Source organism: Actinia tenebrosa, unplaced genomic scaffold, assembly GCF_029948245.1.
Source record: "Actinia tenebrosa isolate PJP-AT-01 unplaced genomic scaffold, QUT_ActTen_1.0 PGA_scaffold15__27_contigs__length_11533743, whole genome shotgun sequence".
Lineage (NCBI taxonomy): Eukaryota > Metazoa > Cnidaria > Anthozoa > Actiniaria > Actiniidae > Actinia > Actinia tenebrosa.
The window spans coordinates 1,740,214-1,759,324 of record NW_028292575.1 but is presented as its reverse complement, the minus strand read 5'-3'; the positions used below and the strand labels follow the sequence as shown (position 1 = coordinate 1,759,324).

At 37.9% G+C, this 19,111-nt stretch overlaps 2 protein-coding genes across 4 annotated transcripts; both read left to right on the top strand.

The window, feature by feature from the left end:
- The first annotated feature begins 1,724 nt into the window (after positions 1–1,724).
- LOC116306511 (histamine H2 receptor) lies at positions 1,725–16,931 on the top strand. Of its 3 annotated transcripts, none has more exons than XM_089030353.1 (3): positions 1,725–1,842; positions 14,023–14,203; positions 15,068–16,931. In XM_089030353.1, the coding sequence occupies exons 2-3, from the start codon at positions 14,038–14,040 to the stop codon at positions 16,036–16,038; spliced, it is 1,137 nt and encodes a 378-aa protein (XP_088886479.1). In that variant the 5' UTR covers positions 1,725–1,842; positions 14,023–14,037; the 3' UTR covers positions 16,039–16,931. The 3 variants fall into 3 exon arrangements, with proteins under 3 accessions (XP_088886479.1, XP_088886481.1, XP_088886480.1); XM_089030354.1 differs by lacking the exon at positions 1,725–1,842 and adding an exon at positions 11,449–11,900; XM_089030355.1 differs by lacking the exons at positions 1,725–1,842; positions 14,023–14,203 and adding an exon at positions 11,444–11,900.
- LOC148910810 (uncharacterized) lies at positions 3,288–7,432 on the top strand. The gene is made up of 2 exons (XM_089030617.1): positions 3,288–5,336; positions 5,390–7,432. Exons 1-2 carry the CDS (start codon positions 3,288–3,290, stop codon positions 7,430–7,432), a joined length of 4,092 nt encoding a protein of 1,363 aa, XP_088886743.1.
- Positions 16,932–19,111: the final 2,180 nt, after the last annotated feature.

The following is a 19,111-nucleotide window of genomic DNA, read 5'->3' as shown; positions in this document are numbered from 1 at the left end:
AAACTTGGATTCTCAGTCTTATACTCTGTGCACTAAATTAATTTCATCCTCGTTAAAATAAATGTTAAAGCGGAGCACCATACTTACGCAAAATTGTTAAACCATCAAACTGACTTTTCATGGCCTGAAAAAGTTACTTCCGTCCATCCATCCCTCCGTACGATACCTCCTATCTAATTAATAAGGTCCTTTTACTGGATGTGATCTAATTCATGAGATCCTTTCACTGGATGTGATCTAATTCACGAGGTCCTTTCACTGGATGTGATCTAATTCATGAGATCCTTTCACTGGATGTGATCTAATTCACGAGGTCCTTTCACTGGATGTGATCTAATTCACGAGGTCCTTTCACTGGATGTGATCTAATTCACGAGGTCCTTTCACTGGATGTGATCTAATTCACGAGGTCCTTTCACTGGATGTGATCTAATTCACGAGGTCCTTTCACTGGATGTGATCTAATTCATGATGTCCTTTCACTGGATGTGATCTAATTCACGAGGTCCTTTCACTGGATGTGATCTAATTCACGAGGTCCTTTCACTGGATGTGATCTAATTCATGAGGTCCTTTCACTGGATGTGATCTAATTCATGAGGTCCTTTCACTAGATGTGATCTAATTCACGAGGTCCTTTCACTCGGCTGGATGTGATCTAATTCATGAGGTCCTTTCACTGGATGTGATCTAATTCACGAGGTCCTTTCACTGGATGTGATCTAATTCATGATGTCCTTTCACTGGATGTGATCTAATTCACGAGGTCCTTTCACTGGATGTGATCTAATTCACGAGGTCCTTTCACTGGATGTGATCTAATTCATGAGGTCCTTTCACTGGATGTGATCTAATTCATGAGGTCCTTTCACTAGATGTGATCTAATTCACGAGGTCCTTTCACTCGGCTGGATGTGATCTAATTCATGAGGTCCTTTCACTGGATGTGATCTAATTCACGAGGTCCTTTCACTGGATGTGATCTAATTCACGAGGTCCTTTCACTGGATGTGATCTAATTCATGATGTCCTTTCACTGGATGTGATCTAGTTCACGAGGTCCTTTCACTGGATGTGATCTAATTCACGAGGTCCTTTCACTGGATGTGATCTAATTCATGAGATCCTTTCACTGGATGTGATCTAATTCACGAGGTCCTTTCACTGGATGTGATCTAATTCATGATGTCCTTTCACTGGATGTGATCTAATTCACGAGGTCCTTTCACTGGATGTGATCTAATTCACGAGGTCCTTTCACTGGATGTGATCTAATTCATGATGTCCTTTCACTGGATGTGATCTAATTCACGAGGTCCTTTCACTGGATGTGATCTAATTCACGAGGTCCTTTCACTGGATGTGATCTAATTCACGAGGTCCTTTCACTGGATGTGATCTAATTCATGAGGTCCTTTCACTGGATGTGATCTAATTCACGAGGTCCTTTCACTGGATGTGATCTAATTCATGAGGTCCTTTCACTGGATGTGATCTAATTCACGAGGTCCTTTCACTGGATGTGATCTAATTCATGATGTCCTTTCACTGGATGTGATCTAATTCACGAGGTCCTTTCGCTGGATGTGATCTAGTTCACGAGGTCCTTTCACTGGATGTGATCTAATTCACGAGGTCCTTTCACTGGATGTGATCTAATTCACGAGGTCCTTTCACTGGATGTGATCTAGTTCACGAGGTCCTTTCACTGGATGTGATCTAATTCACGAGGTCCTTTCACTGGATGTGATCCAATTCATGATGTCCTTTCTGGATGTGATCTGATTTATGAGGTCCTTTCACTGGACGTGATCTGATTCACAACTGTGTGTCGTAATTTCGGTAAGAAATTGTATCAGTTTATCTCATGTCCTTTTAATCTTAAATAATTATGTAATGTTTAGTAAATCTTCGTACAGTTCACCGCATACATAATTTTTATGTTGCTAGTCGATCGATCTCCGGCGGAGAAATGGAGCTCTCTTGCATGTTAAACCAAGTACACAGTGTACACGAACGTATCAAATAATCTTTACAAAGCACTGAGCACGCTTGCTTTTTGAGGGATCATAATTAATGCCAGGCCTAGCGAATTCAGACTTGGTTAAAGTTCATTTCAGTTTGAATATTTCATGAATCCATGCCGTAGGCTAAGACTAAAATTGCCCAGGCTGTTTTTTACTAAAAGAAACAAATTATACTACAGTAATTCCTGTTCATTTAATTAAACGACTTATTGGCCAGTCAATGCGCATAAAATCATGAATTTAAATTGTTTAAAACTGATGTTAACGTGAAAATAAAACTCTGTGAAAATGAAAGTTTCCGGCAACAACAGAGGAACGTTCTTTGACAAACACTTGAGTTCTTGTTTACTTTGATGACTGCAGTGATGATGTCCGTGGGTGGTGAGGGAAGATAGAAGACGTAGTGAATGAGGTTGAAGCAACAGTCAGGTCATCATTAATTAGTGGCAGAGAAGAACTACATGTTTGACCTTCTTTGATAAACACTTGATGTCTTGTTTATTGTGATGACTGAAGTGATGATGTCCGTGGGTGAATTAGAGGGAAGATGGAAGACGTAGTCAAATGAAGCCAGTGAAGCAACCCTTATGTCAGAATTAATTAGTGGCAGAAGAGCTTCATCTTTGACTAACCTCGTTGACAAAGGCTTTAATTCTTGTGACTTATTTAGATGACTGCAATTATGATGTTTGTAGATGGTGAATGAAGAACTAATACCTAGTGAAAGAAGATGAAGCAACTGAGTCATATCTGTATTAAGAAATCACTTACCAAAACATCGTGATTATGGAGAAAGTTGTACATACCACTTTCTTGATTGATACCAGCGGTTATTAAATTAAAATAAACGACGTCAGATAATTATTGAAAGCATCATTATCACCACCACCTTCGACAACAATATAGCCAAGAACATCATTGTTTCGTTATGCGCGAAAAGCATGAATTTAATAATAGATTCCTTTCTGCACGCACGCACGAGTAGCTTGCCTCGGATTAAGTCGCATTTGTATATAAGTAAGTGACGCTAATTTAAATTCAGTTCGTCGAGTTTCAGAGCAAGCTACCGGGTAAGTCAGATCGCTTAAACTTTATATATATTTTTCTACACAAGTAACGCTTTATTTTGCTTCGCATTTTTTAGATTTCGAACCAACTCGTATATAACTCGCGAAGAGAATTAGTTCTGAAACCGTAGCTTGTAACATTTCGTCAATAAACGAAACATTCGAAATCCGAGCTCACCAAGACGACTGGAACATGGCCGATGACGTTAAGAACCAAAGACGAGCAGCTAAAGGCAAGTTTACCAGAAAATTAAACGAAGTAAAGAAGGCTATCGACGAAGATTGTGGAGTAGAAATAGTCAAGAGAAATTACGACGAATTGGTTGAAACCTGGAAGACCGTTGAGTTAAAGCACGATGTTTATACCACATTCCTGACTGATGAAGAGGTAGAAGCCGGTGACACATGGATTCTGGAATTGCAAGATTTGTTCAGCGACGCTATGAAACGCCAGAATCAATACGAGAAGAAGAAAACGTCTACCGATAATGAAGCCAAGGAACAAGAAGAAAAGAAGCAAGCGGTTCTTAGAGAAGAAGAGAAATTTCAACGAATGTTAGATCAAGCGTATGTGAGAAGGAGTAGTGCCAAAGCAGTCTTTGGACAAGCTATAAATATTGTGAAATATTCGTCGCTTGCAGCCCTCAAGGTAGCCAAGAAAGAATTAGATGAAGCCTTTGCCGACTGCAAGAAAGCAAACAACGAGTATCTCAGCCTGCTACCCAGAGAAAGTGCCACTCTAGAAATCACGTGGATAGTCGCTATACAGAATATGTACAGTCAAGCTGCTGAGGAAGTTGAAACAAAGTTGACAGAAGAACTAAGTATTCAGGAGACAGCAAAGATGAATAATCTACGGTTGGAAAAAATAAAGATGCCGAGATTCGAAGGAGAATTAAGAGAATATCCGAGATTTAAAGCAGATTTCCAGAAACAAGTTATGACAAGTTTATCAACAGAAACCGCTCCATATACGCTAAGATCCTGTCTTGGCAAAGAACCTTTGGGCGTGGTTAAAAGCGTGGATGATGACATCCACCAAATATGGAAACGCCTAGACGAGAAATATGGTGACCCATCGAAAATCGCTGATGCTATCATAGATACCATACGCAAGGTAAGACCGATAAGAGATGGAGAGAGTAAGCGATTGATCGAATTTATTGATGTCGTGGAAGATGGCTTCAGAGACCTTAAGAGACTTGACCTTGAAGTCGAAATGACAACTACTAGTTCTGTTAGTATAATCGAGAAAAAACTGCCTGTCAGTGTGAGAAAAGAATGGGCTAAGATGGTGACGGATGATGACAGTAAAGTTGAAAGAGTTAACAAGTTCCCTAGTTTGTTGCAGTTTTTACTAAACCAGAAGAGAGCGATAGAATACGACGCAGCTGAATTACGTACAAGCAACACTTCATACAAATCAGCAGCCCATCATGTAGTAGCTAAAGAACAAGATACTCGCCAACCAGGAGAGAGACAACAGCGTTATTCTGATGGAAAGATTTCCCAGAAGTGCTTGTTACATGACAACGCGGATCACTGGACAGATGAATGTCGTATTTACTTATTTAAGCCGTACGGCGAGAAGAAAGATCTAATAAAGACGAAAAAAGCATGCTGGTCATGTCTTAAGCCAGGACACTTGTTCCGAGACTGCAAGAGAAAAAAGAACTGTGGAGAAAGTGGTTGTACCAGACGACATCACAAGACACTTCACAATCCTGAAGAAAGTCAGAACAGTACTGAGGAACCTGTAAGTAACCAACACAGCAAAACACAAGATGAAGAGACATCAAAAGGTAAACGTGCCACGTCCTGTGACAGCTTAGCAGAAGAAACTTGCCTCCTACTTTTTCAAAAAATTCCAACACCTAAAGGAGACGTAAATGTCATGTGGGACAGTGGAGCATCATTATGTTTCATTACCAACGCCAAAGCTGAAGAACAAAGATTGCCAAGCAAGAACGCGCAATTGACTATCATCAAAGTTGGGGGTAAGACGGAGACGATCGACTCTAAAAGGTACAAACTTCATCTGATAGACAAGCAAAGATGTGTGGTAGAGATAGATGCATTCGGGATAGACAGAATCACATCGGACATCCATAGCATCGACGTCGAAGGAGCAGTACATTTATTCAAAGATATCAAGAGAGATGACATAGCAAGGCCTGAAGGATCTGTAGATGTTCTAATTGGTTACGAGTATGCTGCATTTCATCCAGAACCAGAGCAAAAGGTGGAACATTTGATGTTACTGAAAAACAGATTTGGACGATGTCTTGGAGGTAGACACCCACTTCTCAAGGAAGTAAAGAGACGCGTAGCCAACACGTACTTGGAGGAGTTCATCATGTTAGTCAGGTAAAGCCCAAAGTAGACTTAGAAGATTTCTACAAGATCGAGAATCTTGGGATCGAGTGTACTCCTCGTTGTGGCGGCTGTAAATGTGGAAAATGCCCTCCTGGATCGAAGGACTATACGCTAAAAGAAGAACGAGAACTGAAGTTAATTGAACAAAACTTGAAATTCAACAATGAAGAAAACACATGGACCGCAGATTACCCTTGGATAAGAAATCCAGCTGAATTACCAGATAACAGGAAAGCAGCAATGGGATTGTTGATGTCTACAGAGAAAAGATTAGTCAAGAATCCAGAACATGCTAAAGTCTATCAAGAGCAAATAGATGATATGATAAACAGAAATGTCGCCAGAAAGCTCACTGCAGAAGAGATGAGACATTACAAAGGACCAGTCCACTACATTTCGCATCACGAGGTTCTTCGTCCAGATTCCAAGTCCACCCCTGTACGAATAGTATTTAACAGTAGCGCTAACTACATGGGTCATGTTTTGAATGAGTATTGGGCCAAGGGACCTGACCTGCTTAATAATTTGCTTGGAGTTCTCGTCAGATTTAGAGAAAATGAAACAGCAATTACTGGAGACATCAAGAAAATGTACCACACAGTCAAGATTGGCATCAAAGATCAGAACACTCATCGATTCTTGTGGAGAAATATGGAGAAGGATAGAGAACCCGACACCTACGTTATTCAGAGAGTATCGTTTGGAGACAAACCCGCTGGTACAATAGCTACTGTAGCCTTGAGAAAAACCGCAGAGATGTCATCAACAGAGTATCCTCAAGCAGCAAAGACCATCACAAGCAATACCTATATGGATGACATCATTGACAGCGTCAAAAGCAAGGAAGAGGCTAAATCTCTAACAACAGACATAGAGACTCTCTTGAGGAAAGGAGGATTTCAAGTCAAGTATTGGACGTTCTCACGTGAATCTAATCAAGGTGACGATAAACCGCTTTTACAAGACGAAAGAAATTCAAGTTCAGAGAAAGTTCTTGGTGTGGTATGGAGTCCCGTCAAAGACCAGTTCTACTTTAAAGTGCGTCTAAATTTCTCCCCGAAGAAGAAGAAGTTAAGAACAGAACCCGATTTGAGTGTCAAGCAGATTCCTGAAAGAGTTCCAGAGCCGTTGACAAAGAGAATGATTTTGTCACAAGTTAACGGGATCTATGATCCCCTGGGACTTGCTGGTCCGTTTACTGTGAAAGCAAAGATGCAGATGAGAAGGCTATGGCTGAATGATCCAAAACTTGATTGGGATGATCCTATTCCAGATATGTTCCAAAGTGAATGGTTGCAAATCTTCAAGCACCTTTTTGGTATGGAGAAAATATCGTTCAACAGATGTATCAAGCCAAGTAATGCTGTTGGTGATCCTTCCCTAGTCATTTTCAGCGATGGATCTCAAGAAGCTTATGGTGCATGTGCCTACGCCAGATGGGAAATGCCAGAAAATACGTTTGAGAGTAATCTAATCATGTCGAAGAATCGCCTGACCCCAGTAAAGAATATGTCAATTGATAGAATTGAATTGTGTGGAGCAGTTCTAAACAAGTGTCTAAAGGTCTTCATAGAGAAAGAATCAAGATACAACTTTGTGAAATTCTACCATCTTGTGGATTCGCAAATTGTGCAAGCTATGGTCCAGAAAGAATCATACGGATTCAATACGTTCGCTGGCACGCGCATAGGTGAAATTCAAGAAAAGACAAATCCCTCTGATTGGTATTGGATTGACGGAGAACTGAACATCGCAGACTGGTTAACACGTGGCAAGAAACCTGATGAACTAGATGTTGACAGTGCCTGGCAAAAGGGACCAGAATTCTTGGAGTTACCAGTAAGTGAATGGCCAATAACCCAGAAACCCACAAGCATAATTCTCCCAGAGACAGTTCAACCTGTTATGATGGCACAAAACATCCAATCAGATACGTTAGAAGTAAGAATCAATATCGAGTGATTCTCATCCTACATCAGATTGCTGAGAGTGACAGCAAGAGTACTGGCTATGTATCAAAAGGACGCAAGTCCAAAAAGCAAACCTAGTTTCACGAATGCCACAAAACCTCTATCTTCTGAAGAGATCGAGAAAGCTGAACTGTTTTGGATAAGAAACGCACAAGTACAACTGAAACAGAACATGAACAACAAGAGCTCAAAACGCCTTTGTCCTACAACCAACAAGGATCATGGTATGATAACAGTTGGCGGACGAGTAGATAAATGGATGCAAATGAGCTACAATCAAAATGAAGTCATTCTCCTACCCTATGATCATCGTTTTTCTCGTCTTTATGTAACGTACGTACATAATCAAGGACATTATGGCGTCGCGACTACTGTTGCCAAAGTCAGAGCACGATTTTGGATTATTAGTGCTCACAAGATGGCCAAGTCAATAAAGTTTCACTGCGTTACTTGCAAGAAATTGGAAAAGAAGACTGAGGAGCAAGTGATGAGCAAACTTCCAGTAGAAAGGTTAAAGCCTGCACCAGCCTGGAGTTCCATTGGCATCGATCTATTTGGACCCTTTAGCATCCGCGATGAAGTAAAGAAAAGATCCACTGGAAAAGCTTATGGAGTAATCTTCAATTGTCTCGGGTCAAGAGCGGTACACGTGGATGTCTCGCCAGATTATAGTGCCCAGAAGTTCTTGATGGTACTAAGACGTTTTGTTGCCCTGAGAGGTTATCCCAAGCAAATTATCTCAGATAATGGAACACAGCTCGTAGCTGCAAATGAAGAACTAAAGAGCGTGACTCAATCCTGGGACTGGGACAAGCTAGCAGAATTTGGAGCCACCGAAGGAATGCAATGGAAATTTACTCCAGCTGATGCACCATGGTATAACGGTATATCAGAAGCTCTAATAAAGTCGGTCAAGAAAGCATTGACAGTTGCCATTGGAAACAACATTATGACATTTTCAGAGTTGCAGACAGTTTGTTATGAAGCTGCGAATTTGGTAAATGAAAGACCGATCGGAAGACTCCCAACACAACCAGATGATGGCAAGTACTTGTGTCCAAATGAGCTTCTTTTAGGAAGATCGACCTCAAGAATTCCAAGTGGACCATTTAAAGAGACAGCCAATCCAAGATACCGCTTCGAATTTGTTCAAAGTATCGTGAATGCATTTTGGAAAAAATGGACTCAGAATTTCTTCCCAAGTCTGCTCGTTAGACAGAAGTGGCATACCGCCAGACGAGATGTCAAGGTTGGAGATATAGTGATGATACAAGACTCAAACTTGGTGAGAGGAAACTGGAAGCTTGGAAAGGTATCCAAGGCTGAATCAGATCAAGATGGAAAAGTTCGACGAGTGCAAGTACAGTACAAAGTACCCAAGCAAGGGGAGCCGCGGAAAACCTACCAAGGAAGAAACTACACCACTGTAGAGAGAGCAGTCCAAAAATTGGTAGTTCTGATTCCTGTAGAAGAAACTGAATAATGAAGAAAAGAAGGACACTAGAAAGACCTAGTTTGAACTTTAGATAAGAATTATTTATTGAATATGCATCTTGTTTAGTTAGAATTAAGTGTTTTTCCAAGAATTAAGGTTACGATAAGATTCTTTATTTAGGCCGGGGGGGAGTGTTTCGTTATGCGCGAAAAGCATGAATTTAATAATAGATTCCTTTCTGCACGCACGCACGAGTAGCTTGCCTCGGATTAAGTCGCATTTGTATATAAGTAAGTGACGCTAATTTAAATTCAGTTCGTCGAGTTTCAGAGCAAGCTACCGGGTAAGTCAGATCGCTTAAACTTTATATATATTTTTCTACACAAGTAACGCTTTATTTTGCTTCGCATTTTTTAGATTTCGAACCAACTCGTATATAACTCGCGAAGAGAATTAGTTCTGAAACCGTAGCTTGTAACATTTCGTCAATAAACGAAACAATCATCATCATCATCATCATTACCATCCTCATCAGCAGCATCACATGTCATATCATTATCACCATTGTCATCATCGTTATTGCGGGCGACAAGAGGAGCACGCAAGCATAATATTGACGAGAAAACGCCAAGGGGCCTGGGCCCGCGGAATACGAGAGACTAGACAGCTTTTCTGAGTTTTCGACTTCCAACTGAAATGCAAAGAATGCGAGGAATGCAGACTTACGAGATTAGGCCAGTCCTCAAACAGATTTCACGCGTATACGTGAGGGAATTCGATCCCCAGGGATAACCTTCCTTAAGGCAAACCAAATCACTAGCTAAATACTCACTTGCATCTGCCTCTCCATATATTAATAGCTACTCAAGCCTCTCAAATGAATTAAGAATATCTTCCACCAATGTTCTACACCCGCACTTCCTAACCTGAGGTTACCCCTAGTCATTAACATCATTATCAACAGAAATAGCAGCATCATAAATCTCCGTTGATTTCAAACTCATCTGTTTATCAGAATATTTTGTTAATAATTATTGAAAATATATATATACACCTAATTGAAAAAACGTAGTCGAGTTCGAGAAGGTCATATCATCGAAGCTAAGACCGAAAAGGATTTTGGGAACTCCGAAATGTGTATTATATTTGCATATAGACATGTAAAAATGCACAGTAGAGCAAAGTCAGTCGACCTAGATTACCAACATGCCAAAGCCAAATGCATAAAATGTGCACAGGAAGGGAAAACTGCAATACGCATGAAATTAGCATAACTGTTTGTCTTCCCATGCTCCCCTTCGGTCTTAGCTTTGATGATATAACCTTTTTTTGCACCCGAAAACGTTTTTTCAATTAGGTGTATATATTCCTAAACTTGAAGACCCATTGCCACTTACCGTGATGCATCACAGTTTGTTTACATTTTGAATCGTGTCATCACTGAAAAAACAATTCTAACCTTTTGAATAAACTCTTAAAAGAATGTAAAAGAATAATTATTGTGCCTTAGTGCTATTTCGGAAAAGGATTTAATGTGAAGTTATTATTCAATATATGAATCTTTGAATTTCATGGACCACGAAATTCATCTGTGACCGCGGTGCATCATGGGTCTTTAATTTGTGCTTGCTTCACCATAACAACTAATATAATATAAATTTAAGTAATTCTTATTTTTTAAATCATCTCATTAATCATATTTAATTTATCCGCATCAAGAATGTTTTCAAAAAAAGATATACTAATCATATTTATTTTTAGAATCCATGCACGTACGCGCTCAAACCAATTATTTTAATTTATTTTATAACAAACTTTGCTTACAAGATACAAGACTTCTGTTTTACTTTTAATATCCTGGTTACTTTGGCAGCCACTATTAAATGGTTTTCTTTATCTGATAATGAAGGTTTGAACCAAAATGATTGAAATTAAGAAACTTCATGCCAAAACTTTTTATCAAAGTTAAGTTTCCCCCAAATTACCTAGAAACTTGAGAAATCTGAGAGCACAATAATATCTACCGCCATACTAACTTTAATTATCGACTTTTTAAAAACCTTTTTATTCATTAGGAATTACCTCGAATATATGATAAAACCATTAGCTGAAAATGTCGAATGAGTGAGTCGCTTTGCTTGAAGTCTTAAACTCTCAACGCTACATTTTAATACTCCATTCACAACAAAGCTTAAACATGTTTTAAAGTGGTTTAACTAAACAGGTTTGGAAACTATCTACGAACACTGCACAATATTTGGTGAAATAATGCATGTAAACTATCCTTTGTCTTGCTGTGACAATATTCTAGAAAGTTTCATTATATTGTAGGTTTCTAGTTTCTCTTTTTTATCTCCTAATGAAAACACAGTTTAACTAAACACGTTTAGGTGTGAATGGGTTTAAGACTTATAATTGAACCTTATAAATTTATCTTTTTTTCTAGAGGAAAAAAATGCATGTTTTCTTTCTGAAGCAGACGTTTTTTCCGGTTTCAACTTTCGAATTATTAATTAGCGATCATTAAAGAAATCATCGAAAAATTAATCAGAAAATGAAATCTTAGAACAGATTTATCGAAAATAAACATGTCCAAATATGGTAATAAAAATGATGCGAAAGCACATGACTTGAAACCTACCAATAGGAGGAGTTTCAAGAGAAAACAGCTGAAAGTGAAGATGGTCTTATAATTTAGATCGAGGAAGTTATTATTTAATCTTATGAAAGTCAGTAAACAACCTGTCAAAAAGTGTATGTAGAATCGTGCTTCCTCAAAAAATATTATTTTCAACAGTTCAGCCTCAGAACTGTACATGTGTTACGCTTTACCGGTGAGTTTACCGGGATTTCTAACTTAAAGGTTGCAGGAAAGTTCAAGACTAGAGTGTTTTAACACTATATTTTAGCTGTTGGAAAAACGATACACATCCGATCCGTTTTAATAAGCTAACGGTGAACTAACGGTTTGAAGAGATTCCGTGACAACTGCTGTTTGGTGTTTTTGGTAACTGGATTAAAGTTTGTAAGTATGAAATCAAATGATAGCGGCTTATAAACTCTCGATAACTATACATATTTATCGACCGTATTTCCCCTGACTTTATATCGCTCCTTTTTCCTCCTTTTTCCTTTCTTTTTCTCTCTCTTTTTTTTTTATTTTATTTTTTTATTTTTTTTTTGTTTTTTGTTTTTGTTTTGTTTTGTTTTTGTTTTTTTTGTTTTGTTTCTTTTTAATATTTCCTTTTTTTCTTCTTTGAATTCGCTCTCGAGATTCCCAGTTTTCTCACTTGTATTTTTAAAACTTTTCGTTCTCCGCCCTGATTTTCGTTTAGTTTTTCTCCTTTTTCGCATATTCACTGGTATATTTTTTTCCTAGTCATGTTATTCATTTCATTTTAATAAATAATACAATCAATTCTTCAAGTTTTCATTTGTTTTCTTTCTTTCATTCTTTGTTTTCTTCTCTCTCTCTCTTTCTCTTTCTACGTGTCTTTCTTTATTCACTTGATCGTATTCTTGATCGCGATCCTTTCTCCATCTCCCGAATCTCTTTTCGGTTACAAACAAATTCATAACTTAATATAAACGCATTCGTAATGAGATCTCGTTTGGATTATAAAGAAATCAAAGACGCTAGCACAAATCGGAAACGAAAGTAATAAAATGAATTATACCACACGAAGCGACAATAATAAGGAACAGCCTAAGTTTTCACCTAGGATTATTAGTATTCAATAACCAGTTTTTTAATCGATAGCATTTTTTAATCAATGATCATGTGGAAGTTTAGTTATAGAATTTAAGCAATCGTATTAAGATAAACCTTATTTAAATTACATGTTGCTTTTAGAGAAGTAACGCTACTAATATACAACAGGTGAAGAAGGTTTTGAACGGGTTTAATTCGGAACGAAAAGACGTTGCCAGACTTTGCTAAGCTTCTATTTGAAATTATTTCTATTATATGTATTTTACAATAGAATGCATTTTTTACCATCGCTATTTTGGACAAAAAATTTTGGCTAGTAGAAATTCAGTTCACACCTCGTTTATATTAATTATCGGCGTTTGTTGCAAATTATACGATAATAGAGTAAACAAATATATTAAAAAATGGACTTTTAGAAAGTGTCAACTGACAGGTTTTAGTTTCGTAACTAATATGCCGGTAGTATAGGGCTTTTAAGTTGTGACGTATTTCCGGGTCCAATCACGCAAAAGGGTTCGCTAAGATTTTGCAATAACTTATTCCCATGATTTATTCTCTATCTTCAACATTTAGATCTGATATGACAAGAAAATCCTGCTACGAAGAAAAAAATACAGAAAAATGTCTGTAGAAGTGATTATTAATTTGGATCAGCAGGAAGTCGTTATTCGTTCGAATTACGTCACACTTAACAGCTCTATTATCAAACCATTAGAACGTCATATGAAAAATATGTAGTTTGCTTTATCGCAACCCAGTAATCACGTGCTGAATAAAAAATCACTGAGAGCAATAAATGAACATGGGTGAAATATACTGGTGAGCAAACAAAATTTCTACAACCTGTTTCTAGAGATCATAATAAAGCTGCATTTGGTAACACACTGGTTACACAGCGTTTCATTCAGTTCTTTACAAGTAGCTAAAAAGAATCCCCAATTTAAATAAAAAAATTTTGCCCTCCAGTACAGACACATCACCGTTAACTTCAAAGGGCCTTAGTTATTATGTCACACTTAACAGCTCTATTATCAATTATCAAATCATTGCTCTGTCATTAGAATGCCACATGAAATATTTTGTTTTAATGCAAAAGAATCATGGTCGTGTGAGAGAGGAACAAATATTAACAAGAACAATTGAATCTGGTTTATCCTGATTTACATGAGAACGACTTCAGTTTCCCTGGGGAAAAGAATCTTTTTCGTGCCTCTGTCATGGCTGCCATCAGGTGCTTATGCAAAAACCTATATTCCATTATCTATCAACTGATGATTTTCACGGCGGCCATGTTGGAGGAAATTAACAGAAGAATTGTCAATGAACTCTTTTGTTATATCCTCCAAGCATGGCCGCCGTGTCTTTAGTTATCTAATTCTCTTAGGAATGGTTGAAAACCATCAATATACCGCCCAATCAGTACATTTTTTTTCAGACGTAGATTGAAGACATGTACAATCGAGATCTCTCGCAGTCTGTATTCCTTGGAGGAATTGCTTGTCTTTCATTCACTGGGAACTTTGTCTTCGTAGTTCTGATCATCACCAACAGAGCGCTGCTCAAGAATGCCTACAATACCATGGTACTTAGTTTAGCGTTCACAGATATGCTCACAGGTAACGGTGACCAAAGTATATATCATGGATGACCTGGCCAGTTTTTACAATGAATCGGTGGATAATATGTATGTGAAGTGTGTTGGAATTTATATTCACACACGGGTACAGCTATTAATAGACCCTTTAGCTTGGGTGTAATGCTTCCTTCCTTCCTTCCTTCCTTCCTTCCTTCCTTCCTTCCTTCCTTCCTTCCTTCCTTCCTTCTTTCCTTCCTTCCCTCCATCATCATCATCATCAGGTTTTCCCTCTCGCACCTTCCTTGGCCTTAGGTCACAACTGCTCCAGGAAACGTCCTCTGAGCAGATGTTTGAACTTGGTTTTGTCCATCATCATTTTCTGGATTGCATTGGATCTATCTGGAGGAGATCCTCAAATATCTTCTAAACTCTTGAGGTGGTCCTTTTATCAAGGACCTGTTTCTGGAGGGCGTCACTCTCCATGCGACAAACATGGGCCATGTATTTAAGATGTTCGACATGGCAATAATCCTGGATGAAACTGGATTTTGTTATCCAACCATTCATCCTTCCTTCTTTCCTTCCCTCCACCTTTCCTTCCCTCCACCCTCCGGCTTTATTTCTTCCGTCATTCATTCCTCCGTAAAAATCAACATGTGAGTTAAGCGTTGTTGTTCATAGAATATCAAATGTAGTGGTAGTGTATGTGAGTGAAAAGAGTCCCCAATTAGTGCGAAAGCACTAGAGACTAGACACTTAAAATAAAGATATTTATTTGTTTATTATTTATTATTTATTTTATTTTATTTCCCTTCGTCCCTACGAGTCTCCGTCCCTCCATTCAATCCCTCCCTCCTCCCTGCCTTTCCACTCTCATTTATTCTTCATCTCCTTAATCTTTCAGGAATAATAATTATCATGATACCATCATATGTCATTAGAGAACATTACATCCTACCATCCCCAGGACCAGGTGCAACTATCTTCTGTTACGTTATCCAGAACCAATTCATGGCCTTCACATTAGGAATTGTTTCCCTCTACACTGTCACCTTGCTAGGGATCGAACGATGGTTTGCAGTCTTCCGACCCCTGCAGTACAAAAAAACGTTCCATTCTTCTAAAGTTCGGATATACTTATCTGTAGTCTGGTGTCTGTCCTTCGCAGCCAATAGCACGCACCTCATTGAGACCAAATACGAGAAGCCCTTGAACGATTCGGGTCCACCCAGCTGCACCTTTTCGTCATGGGCATCGGAAATGACTCGGGAATTCATCGGAATTGTGGAATTTGTGATCAAATTTGTTTGCCCGGTTTTGACAATGTTTGTGACATACACCTATCTGTACATATTTATAAAGAAATCAGCTTCGTGTATCGTCAGCAATCGAAGTCAAATAGCGTTACGTCGGATCACAGTAATGGCGGCGGTCACCGCTGTTGTCATGATCATCTGCTGGTTACCAAACCAAGTCTACTATTTATGCTACAAATTCAACGTCGTCAAACTCAACACAGACTGGCACAAATTTACGGTCATTCTCTGCATGTTTAACTCGTGTGTCAACCCTTGTATTTTTTTACTTAGCAACAAAGTATACCGACACAAGCTGAGGTCTATGGTATGTCAATTTGCGCAATGGACAGGTTGTTTTTGGCATGGAAACGAGAAAGCTAACATCCCGCCTGGTATCAACGTTCCTGTTGCTATCTGCACAAAGTACGTCAAGCTCAAGGACGATGGACGTGAACCTCCTGCTATTGATTACGTCATCAAATTATCAAGCAGTGATTTGCGCATGCGCGTGGGAGATGAAAACTCGGCAGGGAGATTTAGTCATTTGAATTCGCAGTTGAATTTTCATTCATTATAAATTACGTTGGATAATTCATGAATTTTGAAATATTTTAGTCTTTTGTGCGTGATGGATTGTAATAGAGCGCATGTAATAGTGCAGTTTTCGTATGACATGTGAAAAGTTCACGGCACGAACACGGTCGTGACACAGGAAGGGATACGCCAGACAAATCACATTGCACAAGAATTTACTCTCCATCCAATCAAATATCCGGAACACGGCATAAACGGAGCGGACACGGTCACGCCAAGATCACGTCACTTTAAGACCAATCATATTGCGCGTGAAAAAAATCAGCCAATTAAAAATCTTAGGAAGTATCACGGTCACGGCACGTCACGCTTACGGCACTGAGCTTTTTACAGTCATATGAAAACTGCTCTATATCCGTGAAATACACTAAATATCACTAAACACATCTATTTCTTTTGTTTTCGATTGTTTCATTAGTGCTATTTTGTACTAATTAGTTCCAGGTGATCTCGGAAAGCGCGCAATGCATGATTCTCTGACTTGAATAACAATCAAACTAACATGACCGCGCGCCTAGAGTCCTGGACGAAACATTGGCGTGAAGGACGCCATTTTGTTTTGAGTTGGATTTGAATATGTATTCTCTTGAAATGTAGTAGCGAAATATTTGTGAAAAAAAGTCATAGCTGCAAATTATATAGTAATGTTTCAAGTTATCTACAAGAAATTTTAAAAATTTACAATAAAAGCTTATTTTAAGTAAGTGTTTATCCGTTTGTAATTCGTATAGCCAACAAAGTTAACGCGGCTACAAAGTTTTTTGTTTCGAAAATGATTGAAAATTTTATAATATGCTCAAATTGCTATTTAGCAGTAACGTATATGTAGGTATATTAATATTTTTAATAACAATAAACCATTTTTTGATTTCAAAATGTGTTGTATTCTCGACTTTCTGGGTAACCAGATAGTAAAAACCCGCTTATTTTGCTGAAGGCTGATCAGACAATGCTGAAAATACCTTGTTTGGTATCGAAAGATAAAATAAAGAAGTAAAAAACAGAAAAAGATAGAAGCTTGAAGACGTTTAAGGTAATTAAACATGTTTTTGTAAGTCAATACATTTTCTGTATACCAAAACTCTTCATGATCTGTACACGCAAAAATAACTTGGAATAAACTGATAATCAGTATTGTACAGATAAAAGCAGGTATAGTATAAATTCAATTAAGAAACCTTTCAATTTGGGACAGTTTTTTGATTGGTTACCATCAAAAGACGCAAGGCATTATGGGGATGTGAAAGTCGAGAATTTACGTGCTATATTATATTCTTTTATGTGTTACGTTCTTGATAATTACCGATCCACACAAGGTCTATTGAGATTGATTCTTTTTCAGCAACTATAGTCATCTATATTGCTGGTTTTCAATCATTCCGAAGAGAATGTAATTACAAAAGACACGGCGGCCATGTTGGATGATATGACAAAAGAGACTAATGACGAATCTTTTGTTAAATTCATCCAACATGGCGGCCGTGAAATGTTCATGAGTTAGCAATGAAATAGCAAACCAAGAATTAAACTTTTGAAGGATTCAAATAATAAATTAGAAGAAAGTTTACTATAAATGAGAGAGAGAGAGAGGAGGAGAGAGAGAAGAAAGAAGAAGGAAGGAAGGAAGAAAGAAGAAAAAAGAAAGAAGAAAGAAAGAAAAGAAGAAAGAAGAAAGGAAGGAAAGAAAGGAAAGAAAGAAAGGAAAGAAAGAAAGGAAGGAAGAAATGAAGAAAGAAAGAAAGAAAGAAAGAGAGAGAGAAAGAAAGAAAGAAGAAAGAAGGAAAGAAAGAAAGTAAAAGAACATCGAAGTATGAAAAAGATAAAATGGTTAAATTTTTTAGCAAAAAATAATTATTACTTTAAATTTTTAAATTATTCAGTTTATTCAGTATTTTTTTATTTATTTATTTGTTTCCTTATTTTTATTATTTCTGATGTTATTTGCGTTCATTCAAATTTTTCTTCGGAAGTGACTACCGACCTTTTGAATAATACAAGGCCTTTCAGTTTTCAAAGATAAATCCTAAATAGCCATTGTTTATACAATTTTCTTCCATCTCGCTTCTACTTTTAATTAGCCTTATTCAAACTTTTCAATTCTGCGGAGATTCAATTTTCGATAATCTGCTAACAAACAAGACGACAAAAAAACTCTTCAACCATCAAAAGATTTTCGCTAGTACCGACGGAAAAAACTGAAAGATCATGAAAGATAGTTAAGGGATGTCTGACGCAAACATCGGTAGCACGTCAGACTTCAGTCATCGGCTTAGGAAGCCAATAGCATTAATCAATCTAAGCTAGCAACCTTGCTTATTGCTTTATTAAACTTGTTTTTAAGCACGTATTTTTATGATTTGATAAGCCTGAAGCGAGATGACGTTTTACCCCCGTCTCTAGACCATAATCCTTTTCACACTGCTTTCGTTATTTAATTATGACTATTATTCTCTAAGGAATCATAAATTTTAATATGAAAGAACTATTATGGTATAGAGTCGGGAGTAAAACGTCATCTCGCTTCAGGCTTATTAGTTGACCAAAAGCCCAGGGATTAACATTGCCAGGCAAGAGTGTGTGTGTCGAGCACTAGCTATTCTGAGGTTGAGTGGAAGACTGCGTCGAGTTGGTATTGCAATGCATTGTGGGACTGTTTTAGTGGACATATTTCCAAGATGGCGGATATTTCGACCATTAAAACAGCCCCAAGATGCACTGCAATGCAAACTTGATCCAGTTTTTTCCCTCAACCTCGGGATGTCCTAGTAAAAGAGCGAGCTTACAAAACCGATAAACTTTGGTTTACCGTAAATCAAATCCACGACGATTTAGTTTCCAACTTGAAACTTTTTTTCTTTAATTAGCAATTATTTAAAGTATTGGATTCATTTATTGTGTCAGTAAAATGTCTGTAGACTTATGAAACTTATTCTCATTGCTATCGCAACACTATGACATCTTTAGTTTAAGTCAGCTACGCAAGCTTATCAATTAAAAATACTGATAAGTGATCTCAGGAAAATTTCAATGTCGAATAGATGCGGCCTAATTAAGCA

Excerpts from the sequence above, each read along its gene's own strand:
- LOC148910810 (XM_089030617.1), top strand. The coding sequence starts at position 3,288 with ATGGCCGATGACGTTAAGAACCAAAGACGAGCAGCTAAAGGCAAGTTT. Across the intron at positions 5,337-5,389 it reads ATCCAGAACCAGAGCAAAAG|ACACCCACTTCTCAAGGAAG; the intron begins GTGGAACATTTG and ends TCTTGGAGGTAG.
- LOC116306511 (XM_089030353.1), top strand. The coding sequence starts at position 14,038 with ATGTACAATCGAGATCTCTCGCAGTCTGTATTCCTTGGAGGAATTGCT. Across the intron at positions 14,204-15,067 it reads GTTCACAGATATGCTCACAG|GAATAATAATTATCATGATA; the intron begins GTAACGGTGACC and ends TTAATCTTTCAG.